At 38.9% G+C, this 11,985-nt stretch overlaps 1 protein-coding gene and 1 long non-coding RNA gene across 2 annotated transcripts; both read right to left on the reverse strand.

The window, feature by feature from the left end:
* Positions 1 to 1,115: 1,115 nt before the first annotated feature.
* Positions 1,116 to 2,268, reverse strand: LOC129770816 (uncharacterized). The gene is made up of 3 exons (XR_008742204.1): positions 2,089 to 2,268; positions 1,593 to 2,029; positions 1,116 to 1,536 (listed from the first exon to the last, which is right to left on the reverse strand). It is a non-coding gene; the product is annotated as an uncharacterized LOC129770816 (long non-coding RNA).
* An 8,887-nt stretch (positions 2,269 to 11,155) lies between these two features.
* On the reverse strand, positions 11,156 to 11,776 carry LOC129766322 (uncharacterized). The gene has a single exon (XM_055766844.1). The coding sequence runs from the start codon at positions 11,774 to 11,776 to the stop codon at positions 11,156 to 11,158; it is 621 nt and encodes a 206-aa protein (XP_055622819.1).
* Positions 11,777 to 11,985: the final 209 nt, after the last annotated feature.

Below are 11,985 nucleotides of genomic sequence, written 5' to 3' on the forward strand. Positions count from 1 at the left end.
TACGGACGTTATCTGCTCCACAATATGCGATCACAGATAATGCGACAACTTTCTTGTCAAAAGAGTTTCAAGAGCTGCTGAAAAAGTATGAAATTCAACATTGGGCGAATGCTCGTCACCGAAGCCAGGCAAACCCAGCAAAACGGTTGAACCGGACGATTAACTCCATGATCCGTACATACGTGCGTCAGGACCAACGGTTGTGGGACACTAAAATTTGGAGATAGAAGTTGTATTAAATAATACAATTCACTCAACGAGTAAACTCACTCCACACCGTATTATATACGGCCAGGAAATCTTCGAACGAAGCTCGGATCATCGGCATCAGCCAAAGGTAGAAAATAAAGATGGAAAACGACAAGAAAAGTTGAACGGTGTGAGCAAAAAAGTGTGGGAGATAGTAAAAGAAAATTTGAGGAAAGCGCATGAAAATACGAAAAAACAGTACAATTTACGGCATAAGCGTTACTCACCCACGTTTGATATTAGTCAACGGGTTTTTAAGCGGGTATTCCGACAATCTTCCGCACCTAAGGGTGCTCATATACTGTTTGACCGAAGCCAAATATTTGACTCTTTTTGACAGATAAAATTTGGTCAACGTGTACTGATCAAATATACACGACAAGCAAATATTCAATTATTGGATGCCTAAAATATTTTTTCAGTCTGTTCTTCGAACCGGTCGGTACATGGTTAGGTTACCTTGAATATTTCAGTTGATTTTTTCCATGTTCGGTGTTTGATATTGTTTACTACTGTTGAAAATTGAAGAGTGGCAAACAAAATAGTGTTTGTGCAAATATCAAATCAAACCTTATCTGTCAAAAAATAACAAATATTTGACCTCCGGGCAAACAGTGTACGGCCACCTTAATAGTTCCCACATTCCGTTTTGCCTGCCAAGATTGGGTCGATGAAATGTCAACAATCGACCTCAAATGCTGCCACCCTGCAATCGAGTTATCGACCTTTCATATGCATTCATCGAACAACTTGACGCCACTTTTTCGCCAACATGTGCAAGGCGTCGACCTGCTTGCAGCGCTGCTTCCAGCACTGCTTGCTGCTTGTTTGTATTGGTTTGTTATTGAAAATGAAAAGGAAATACATTGATCGATTTAAACATTTTATTGAAAAAAAATAATAAAAATCCATGTATAATAAAAATAAGGTATATAATGGAATCGGTGCATCCGGGTTGTCTGGATTGACGATTCAAATCCGACTGAGTACATTGATGAATACCTCCTTGCCCTTGATGACACAGATATGTGGCTGAGGAGGATTCTTCAATGTGCGTGAAGCACGGGATCTCCGATGGGGAAAATTGCTCGAAATACTATCGATGGCCAGGTCCTGCTGCTGTTGCTGTTGATGCTGTTCCCCGGAATAGCACCCTGGACTTAAAGGATACTGCTGCGGGAAAGCTGATGCTGTTGGCTGGTGTGACAGAAGTGGAAATAAGCAATGTGGTGATGAGGGAAATCATCTTTCTCATTCGCCGATTGATTGAGTCGGATGTATTCATAGCTGAAACAAAATAAAATGATTAGTAAGTGAAAAGCAGAAATGAATTCCCTACTCACCAGTTGTATGATCCGGATAAAAATGCGAACATTAAAATATCATGCGATTACGTTCGCTTACCTCGCCTATTTTCATTCTACTATACAACGGAATCAGTGCATTCGGGTTCCTCCGGGTGGTAATTCAGCTGAGCAAGTTGATAAATACCTCCTTGTCGTTGAGTTTTCGTGTCTGAAGAGGATTTTTGAATGTGCGCGAAGCACGGAACCTCTAATGGGGAAAGTTCTTCGCAATACCATACCATGGTCAAATTCTGCTGCTGCTGCTGTTAGTGCTGTCCCCCGGCATTGCCAACAGGGGTTGGAGGTTACTGCTGCAGGAAAACGGATGTTGTTGGCTGCTGTGATAGAAGTGGAAATCCGCACTGTGGTGATGGGAGAAATCATCTTTCTCACTTACTGATTGATGGAAGCAAACGAGTCGAATGTATTCATAGCTGATAAGACAAGATAAAATAATTAATAATTAAAAAGCCGAAATATATTTCATACTCACCAGTTGTATGATCCATTTGTTTTTGTTTGAGATGACAGTTTAGCGGAGTGGAAAAAAGAACCACCAGTGATGCCATTTAGTTTGTTTAATTATTCAACGAACTATCCGCGTTGGCGATATTGGGGAATAGGCATGACAGTATGGATTTGCAGAAGGAATGAATACACTTTTAAAATGAAAATTATGAATGAACATGATTTTTCCTTAATCAAATTAGTACTCTATGTAAGTGAAAATCACCATTGCCTGCAAGTGGTGAAAAAACGTCATAAAAAATATGTTTTGAGATAATTTTATATTATAATGACAAGTTTTTTTGAGAATATCTGAACGTCTATAGAAAATAATTCAAATTAGGGTCATGACAACGTACTTTAAGTAGAAAAAATTATGCCAAGAAAAAAATTTAATACAAATTTTAGCAAATATAAACTGATTCGGGCCGACTAATATCATAGAGAATAGTTTGCCTCATACAAACTAATACCGTATCCAGATGTCGATACCTAATCGTCGTCATCGTGAATAGGTAACAGCGTTACGGTCGTTGTTAGGTCGATGTTTTTTTCGTCGATTGGATTGTGGGTAACAGCGTTACGGTCGTTGTTAGGTCGATGTTTTTTTCGTCGATTGGATTGTGGGTTATAATGCGAAGCTACACTGGAGAAAAAGTTTAGTAAAGGCAGCTACTAAATCTTTAGTAGTCAAAATATTGGTAAAATATACAATTTTTTTGTATATATTACCAAAATCTTGTAAAATCAATGTCAGATGCAATGAACATCACTACTGAAGCTTCGTACATTTTACTTCATACCATTAGTATCCTTGTTTTTTGTCATACCTAGCATCTGTGATGTGCGCACTTTGCAATCGCCATTTCCTTTTTGGAAACGGAGGTAAGCATTTTGCTCTCGTTTTAAGTTTACCTGTAAATAATCTCTTTTCTGGTTCTGTTTTAGCTTCTTACCCTACAAAAATCAGCCGAAGTGGCAACGACAAGGGATAATGGTACAATAAAAGGCATTACCAATCAGTAAATATATTTCAAAATATATTATTGCAAGAATAACAATTATTTTCTCCATAGATGTTGTAATTCCAATCAGTTCTGTGGAGAAATTTAACGTTGCTTTGAAGGCAGGCCAGGAGATCATGGTTTTAAAATCGCTGAAAGGAATTACGTGGTTGCGAAAGGTGAAATGGTATATGTCGCTACAGGCGGAAAAAGAGCAAGTTGTTCTTCTACAGCGACGGAAGCGTCTCCTGTTGCTGCAACAAGAGGATTCAAGTCTATCTAACTCATGCAAATCAACGTTTACTGTATGTAGAATAAGTTATAAATAATATGTACTAATTATGTAGAATAATACCATATATAATAAAATATAATAGAATAAAAATTAAAAAAAAAATATCCAGATCCCTGATGTGTCCCAAACAAAATTTTTACTGATATTGTACCAATGGGGGGGGGGGTCAAAAGATCTGGCATTACTGAACCGATTAATCGGATTTTTTGAGTCAATATTGACCCAACATTGGACCAACAAACCGTAGTTGAGCGAGACATTTGCGCCTACTAATTTTTTTTCGTAGAATGTACCAATGATTAGTAGGGTAGAAAATGACTAGAGAATTGGTAACATGTACTAAAAAATTGGTTATATTTACTAAATATTCCTCTCAGTGTAGGTCCTCAATTTGTGTCATGCATCATTGTGGCAAAAAGAGGAGCCAGTTGTTATGAGGTTTCCGACATGAATGGGAAATCTCTCGGTGTATTCTCTGCCGCTGATTTAAGGTGAAGGTGGAAGCTAGCCACAAATGGCTGCCACAATGGCGCTCATTTCTTTCATCTCCCTCCCTCACCCCTCGCCAGAAAATCAATAATTAATAAATTAATAAATTTTGCGAAACAGTGTGAAGAAAATGATCGTTTTCGCACACTTCCCATCAAGTAATATCAACCAAACTCTAATCGATTATTCACAAGATATTAAATTTTCATCTGCTTTCGCACCGTATAGTGAAGAACGTCGGAAAACTCGAGCAAGTGCTCTGAAAGTTAAATTTTCGTTTTTCAATCTTCTGCAATGGTTTTGTTTGTATTGGTGGAAGCATCGTTATTTTTTCGACACTGATGCCAAACAACATCATCGAAACAGCTATAAAAACCACTCAATAAAATGTTATTCCGGAGTCATAGCGTCCCATGTCATGAAAATCAATAGAATAAAATTGTGTTGATATCAATACAATTATTATTTTTACGTTTAATGGGTCTATAATGTAAGTTTTAGCAACTTTAACATTGGGTAAGAAAATTGTATTGCAGAGCTCGGAACACTGCCACGGCTGCCTATGCTTTCAAAAACAGTAAACGGAAAAGTATTAAATTCAATCTAAATGCCTCGGCCAACGAAGAGAAGGGTTAAGGCTTTCCAACGTGAATATGTGAAAACAATACGATCAACGAAGGAAAATATTAAGGAATTATCAACATCGAGTTACTATGCGGAAGAACTTGTTAATACCAAAAGAGCCCCAATTCGCATGTGTTATAAATTTGCTCATGTTACGCTCGCGTATAATCAGAATCATATGCAAATGCACCTTCTATATATATTTATATTTGCAATTGTTCATCGGAACATATCGTTCATACATTTTACTTTAGTATTGAATTGTTATTTGTTTTTTTTTTCAAATGTATTCAAAGACTCGTGTCAATGAAGCGCCACACAGTCTGATAAGTGAATTGATCAATGATGTGGGTTAAATATATGTGGGTTTGCGTGTGCTTTGCTCTTCTCTCACAAACACTATTACCCCATTTTTACACGAGGGTTTACCTATACTACTACAATGGCTAGCTTCAACCTTCACCTTAAAAGCGTAGGGTATTTAAAAAAAACCTATTAACCCTCCTGTATTCGCGTGCAAAATCATAACACGTATACTCGCGCACGGTGTCACATACCGAAAATTAAACTTATCTATAATGTTGCCATTGTGTATTTTTCAGGCTTTATTGGCATTTATTTGGTATAATTAAATGAGAAAACTCCAAAAAACATGTTTTCTTCGTCTTTATTATGTTTTAATAGTCATCTAATTCAGCCTCCCCAAAACAGAGTAATTTTTGATACTCCAACACAAATAACGAAATTCGAATTTTCCACTGTTATTAATTGAAAGTAAGCAACTGAATATAATTCATGGAAGTATAAAGAGCTAATAAATAGCATAAAAACGTATTAAACGATTGTGGATTCATTGTAGTAAGAATCAGAACATAGCATAACTGCATGCTCGTAACAAACATATTTTTTACATTTCATGCAGTCGTTGCGTGTTTTTCGGGTCTTATATCGAAGAGAAAAATGTATAACGACCTTCTAGATAATCACCAGATGATAAAGGTTCTGGAATATAAAGTTTGCATATTTCTAATATTTTTTGTCTCTGTATCCTTGGTAAACTAAGAATTAATGCCTTTTTTTAGATGGTGCATAAAAAGATGATATTTTTTCTTGTTTTCTTGTCGATATTTTCCATTATAAAAAAATAACCCAATACTGTAACTGTTAAAAATTATCATAAGCCACCGATTAGCCACCGATTATAGTTTACAGTTTACAATTCTTCCACAATGGAAATTCTTTCACAAGTTTGTATATGTATGACCATTATATTTAGCGAATAACTATACGAAAGTCGAACATTTATATTTTGCTTTTGAACGTATGAATCTAACGACGAATATATCAACGAATAGTTAATATATGGATCCGTTCAATCCAGTTACAAAAGGGACTGAAATTAAGTAAGACTAGTCCGGTTATGATCTTATGCATTATACTCAATAAATATTCCACGCCACTAACATTAATTTATACATTTCTTTCAACAATATTCTAGAATATGAAAAAAGGCACTTGTCCAAAAAAGTTACTCCTGTACTCGCGTTGGTGTGTCAGACCGAAAGTGTTGAAAAAGTGGCACACGTCCCCTTTGTACCAACACATGCGATACGCTAAACGATGACGAACGACGAATAACGAAGCTAGAGAAAATCGCAAAGTCGTAGTGTTGATATTTTCTGAGAAATGAACGAATTATTGATTTCTCGGTCTGACAGACCAATGCGCGAGTATAGGAGTGTTAATAGATGAAAAGTGAAATTGAAATAGATCTAACGTAAAAATGATGGTTGGTTCCTATGAAACGGGAGGACAAGCTGGAAGAGGGGGGATATTTCCGATGACAATTCTGTGTGGAATATTTGCCCAATTCCGTTAGCATAATCCTTGATCAAAGAGGGAACACGTCATTGTCCAGATTATGCAGTTGGCTCTGCATCTAATGGAATTTTAATTATCCTGCAGGAAGTCAGAGAAATGAACTTCATTATATTTTATATCTAATTTCAGAAATGAGTTTTAAATTATTTTCTTTCATCGTTTAATTCAAAAAGACGGGTGGGTAATGTCGGGGACATAACCGGAGTGAATATATATTTTAAATATATTGTTTTATTTTCTTATCCTACGTGAATACCTACCTATCTACCTGAAAAATGGATTAGTTTACTGTTTACTCTTTATGAACATGTTGATGGTTCTGAAGAGAACCTTTGGTGTTGTGTTTTTGTTATCACTCGATATTCCCATCTTGTTCGGTTAAACCTTCCTGTTTAGCTATTGCGTTTGCCACTCGCCACAGCTTTCACAGTTGGAAAATTTCTTCCCATCCAGCTTGTGACATGTTGTTCAGTAAATTACATTTAATGCGACGTGCCGGAGAAACACTCAGTGTCGCATTGGAGGCGATTTTAACCTGTAATTGAACATTTTCGATGACACTGGTACAGTGTCGACTTTCAATGTGGGGTCATAATTTGGACCCCGAACTCTATGGTCACAAAAATGTCGCATTACAGGTCCATCCAATTATCTAAATGTCGAGCTAAATATAAATTACTGTACTTTCAATCTAGAAGCAATTTAAGAATTGGTGAAAATTGAATAATCGGGAAAGTCCCCAACCTTCAATAAGCTCAGCACAACTGCCAAATTTTCATACTCATCATATCCTGGCAAACAAATTATGAAAAAATCAATTTGTGTTTTATTATTATTTTGGATATTATTTTAGAAAGCATTGAACTGTATTTCGTAAACTCTTTTTTGAAAGGTTTAATGGCCCTGTAAAGCGCCGTGGTTTATGGTAGCTGCTTTTGCCACCAAAGCAGTCTGTATAGACAAACTTTTACCTTCTTCTACCAGCTGCCGTTTTGCGATTGCGTTTGCCACTCACTGAAACTAATTGTTGCCTTGATGAGCGCCGAACCGAAGCTGCTCTGTTCTTGATGCGGATTTTCTGATTGTCGTGAGCAGCTTTGCAAGCCAACTCGAGCACTCCGACGGCCGAAACTCTATGATCGCTGTTAGGTATACTGGTGCTCCGACACCAATCCGTTCGGCCTAGTTACCCTTGCGGAGCAATCAGTGAATGCGACCAACAGGGAACTGGAGACCTGCACGGTTCGAGTGAGACTTTGCCTTTCCCTTAACTTGTCCTCCTTTGTTACGTCCACGATGCCGATGCCGTACAACCACACGGGTTTACGGTTTGAAAGAAAATAAGATATTTTTCTGGGGTCCGCGTGTTTTATACTCTAGCGGTACACACTCACAGGATAGAGGATAGAGGCGTTTGCCACTCGCCACTCGCTGCACTGCCTGTTGTATTGATGTCCACCGAACCGAATGTGTTCTGTTTCGAATGCGGATTTTCTTATCGTCGCGAGCAGCTTTGCCAGCTAACTCGATCAGTTTGGCGGCCGAAACTATATAACGCCGGCTAGGTGGACTGGTGCACTGGTACTAACGCGCTCGGCCTAGCTACCCTTGCGGGGATCAACACGGTTCGAGCGGGATTTTGCCTTTCCCTTCACTTTTCCTCCTTTACCATGTCCAGACATGGCTGCTTGCATTGGTTTGTTGATGTGTTGTGATGTGGTGTACGGTTTGAATGAGAATGATCGTTACTGCAGCGGAGCGGGGATTTTTAAGCTGACTGGTTGGCTCGAGAATTACGCATGTGTGAGACTGCGACCAATGTTTCGTTCATTTTTTTTTTCTTTTTCCTTTCCAATCGTGCTTCATTCTATTTCGCTGCTGCTCTGGTTGCCCGTTTTGGTCGGTACGATTTGAGGAGCACAAAATGGACCAATCAAAAATGGGCACATAGTGCATTTGGACAATGCTTGATATTTCACAATTATTCAATTATTTATCTCAAGAAAAATGAAATGTTATTCGTTATGATGGATGCGTAGATATATTTCCTATCAATTGATGCAAAAACCTTTGCGATCTATTGAGAAATGATTTCCATTTCACCCCCTATATCTTCCGGTTAGACGTAGTCCTACGTCAAAATCACAATCAATTATAGGGATGCAACGTTGTTAATTGTATCACTTAACTTTGTATTCCAAAATTGATAGAAGTGAATGGATAGTTGAAAGGATAGTTTTACGTGGTTTTGGTTGATAGGAGAAGATCGAGATTATTTAACCTTGAAATGATCCCATGAACAATAGAAATTAAAAATCATCACTTTAAATCATATGATAAACTTACCTGAATAACTACTAGTTCAACTAGGTACTGATTTCAGAAACCACGTTTGCACAATAGACACAATAGATAGGATCATGATGGCTCGATCAATCCAAAAAAAAAAAAATGCACGAACACAGATGAAGATCATAAAATATTCAGTAATATTCACTCCGACAGTTGAAATATTTCATCGCGCGTTGTTGAATTATTGATACCGTACACATATGTCAATTTGTAAATAGTATATTTAAAGATTCCGGAATCGTTTTAAGTATGTGCTGTGTTATTATTTATTATTATTCGTTATATTTTGTTGCATGAGAAAATGAAATAAAAAATAAAAAAAATGCATGTGTAGTTTAGTCCATAATTTTATTGTAATAATAATTCCAACTTGTTTATTCAAATTTATTTTAAATTATACTATTTCCTTTTTATTTTAACTTGTTTTTATGAATGTTGGTTGAAAACTTCAGACCATGAGTTCGCTGGAGACCGGAATCGAAAGATATTGATGGCCATTAGAAGGCTTTGCCCTTTAAACAGTACGAAGTTGTTTTAACAACGATGAAGTGATATGACCCCGACTCATGGATAACAGAATGAATGTTTATCTTCCCCCAAAAGATCTCTGAACTTAGTAAAATTGAAGGGTAATTGAGGATCTAACGAATTGAGTTACAAAAAAGTGTGTAGTCAATGTATGTTTGGATTAGTAAGGTTCAGAGGTACGCGGTATTTCGTTAATTTTATTGTGTATTAATATGAAAAATATTAGTTCCACTAATATTTTTTACCCGAGTTGAGGGAGAGTGTAACTGTTGATGTAATTGCATGGGTGGGATGCACAAAACTAGCGCGTCTTGTGTCGAATAATGAATATAAAAACATTAATTGGGAAATATCTGAGCGTGGATAAGCGTAATGGTTCATCGCTTCATGCCACACTCACAATGCCGAGACGACGCTACACTCTCCATGCCCGAGGACATCGGCACCGGCCACTAGGTGGCACTATTTTTATGGGCGAATGTCGACGGGTACCTAGTACCTAAGTACGGGCCTAGGGGGTATTCACGGGACCTGAGGTGAATGCCCAGAAACTTAAGAACAGGGGACTTCTAAAGAAACCTTGATACCGAACGGTTGGATTGAACCAAGTGTCGCGCGAAGATAAAGGAATCGCGAATAGTCGCGAGATAAAGGAATCCGGGTTTCGAAGAAAGGATAAGTTCGGTGGTGCGGTTTCGCGAGTGCTCGTGATTTAAGCCATAGTTCGCGAGTGGTTGAGAGAGATCTCTTCGACGTGAAAGAGGTACCAGAGACGCCACTGTCCGTCGTCTACACGCCCCCCTGGCCCAGATTCTTGGAAACGAAAGGTGAGTGTAGGCTAAGGAAGTGGGTGAAAAGGTAGCGTGATTGCACGAATTAGGTGTTTCCCTGACCGCGTAGTCGTACGTAAACCGACCCTGAGGGATTTATACAGGGAGTTTTGTGAGTTCCACTAGGCACCCAAGCTGACAACTGTAACCGTTGGTTCCAAGTACTAATTTGGGCTCTACCCAAATTCCAACATATTAGGCTGTCAAAAAAGTCCTGCGGTATTTCCGCGAGGTGTCGTTGTAAGCGCGTAGTTCTAGTTGTATTCATTGTATCGAGTCATACTATAGCTTGTTGGAAAGGTATTTTTGCGCGCTATAATATAGTCCTTGACAGTGTTTTGTTTGGTTAAGTCGTTCGTGAGTTACAGTGTCGCAAATATGGAGCAAAATAAAGAGAAAATCCGACATATTTTACAGTACTACTATGACAAAGGCAAAAATGCATCTCAAGCTGCCAATAAAATTTGTGCAGTTTATGGATCCGATACAGTTTCCATTTCCACCGCACAACAGGCCTGTCGTCGAAAATTGCGACAAAATCGCTGAATTAGCCGAGGAAGACCGGCATAGTAGCAGCCGTAGCATCGGCCAAGAGCTGGGGATAAGTCATCAAACCGTTATTAACCATTTGAAGAAGCTTGGATTCACAAAGAAGCTCGATGTATGGGTGCCACACACGTTGACGCAAAAAAACATCTTTGCCGTATCAACGCATGTGAGTCGCTGCTGAATCGCAACAAAATCGACCCGTTTCTGAAGCGGATGGTGACTGGCGATGAAAAGTGGGTCACTTACGACAACGTGAAGCGCAAACGGTCGTGGTCGAAGCCCGCTGAAGCGGCTAGGACGGTGGCCAAGCCCTCATTAACGGCCAGGAAGGTTCTGCGGTGTGTTCGGTGGGATTGTCAAGGAATAATCTATTATGAACTTGATGGGAGCAGAGAGAAAGAAAAACGCGTGCAGTGTAAGTAACGGACAAACAAGAAGTGAATATTTATTTGACAGAAGATCATGGGTTGCTTATATCTAGGTGGTCTTCAAAACTCTTCCTCAACCCATTGAATTTCGTAAACCCATTGCTTCGCGGCATAATTTTATCTTCGAAGGAGGTAATGCTTTGGTTAAACCGTCTGCAGTCTGCTTATCAGTGCTGATATACTCCACCATGATGTCACCTTTGTCGCAACAATCACGGATGAAATGATGACGTATATCAATATGTTTGGTCCTCGGTCGATAGCCACCATTATTCGCCACGGAGATTGCACTCTGATTATCACAATGAATAACAATGGCTTGATCCTCCTCGAACAATGCTCTTAAACGCTTCCACCATATGGCTTCTTGCACAGCTGCCGATAAAGCCATGTACTCGGCTTCACAAGTGGACAGAGCAACGGTTTGTTGTCGTTTGCAGCTCCATGATATAGCTCCTCCTTGAGCGGTGAATACGTATCCGGTAGTTGATTTCCGGTCGTCGTGGTCAGACGCCCAAACGGCATCGGAGAATCCTTCAATAATTGGTTTCTTATTCTGCTGGTATACCAAGCGATATTTGGATGTTCCATTTAGGTAACGTAGCAAGTGCTTCACCGCATTCCAATGTCGCTCACCAGGGTTGGCATTGAATCGGCTGAGAACGTTCACCGCATAACAAATGTCTGGTCGCATACTTTGGGCAACTACATAAGGCAGCCAACAGCTTCCTTGTACGGAACATTTTTCATGCGTTCCACTTCTTCCTTTGTTGAAGGACACATTTCCTTCGTCAATTTCTCGCTTACGTTCATAGGAGAAGTCACGGGTTTGCAGGTGGACATTTTAAATCGATCTAGAATCGTTGTGATATAGGACTCCTGGTCCAAAGTAATCGCTGCTTC

This window comes from Toxorhynchites rutilus, chromosome 2, assembly GCF_029784135.1.
Source record: "Toxorhynchites rutilus septentrionalis strain SRP chromosome 2, ASM2978413v1, whole genome shotgun sequence".
Taxonomy (NCBI): Eukaryota; Metazoa; Arthropoda; class Insecta; order Diptera; family Culicidae; genus Toxorhynchites; species Toxorhynchites rutilus.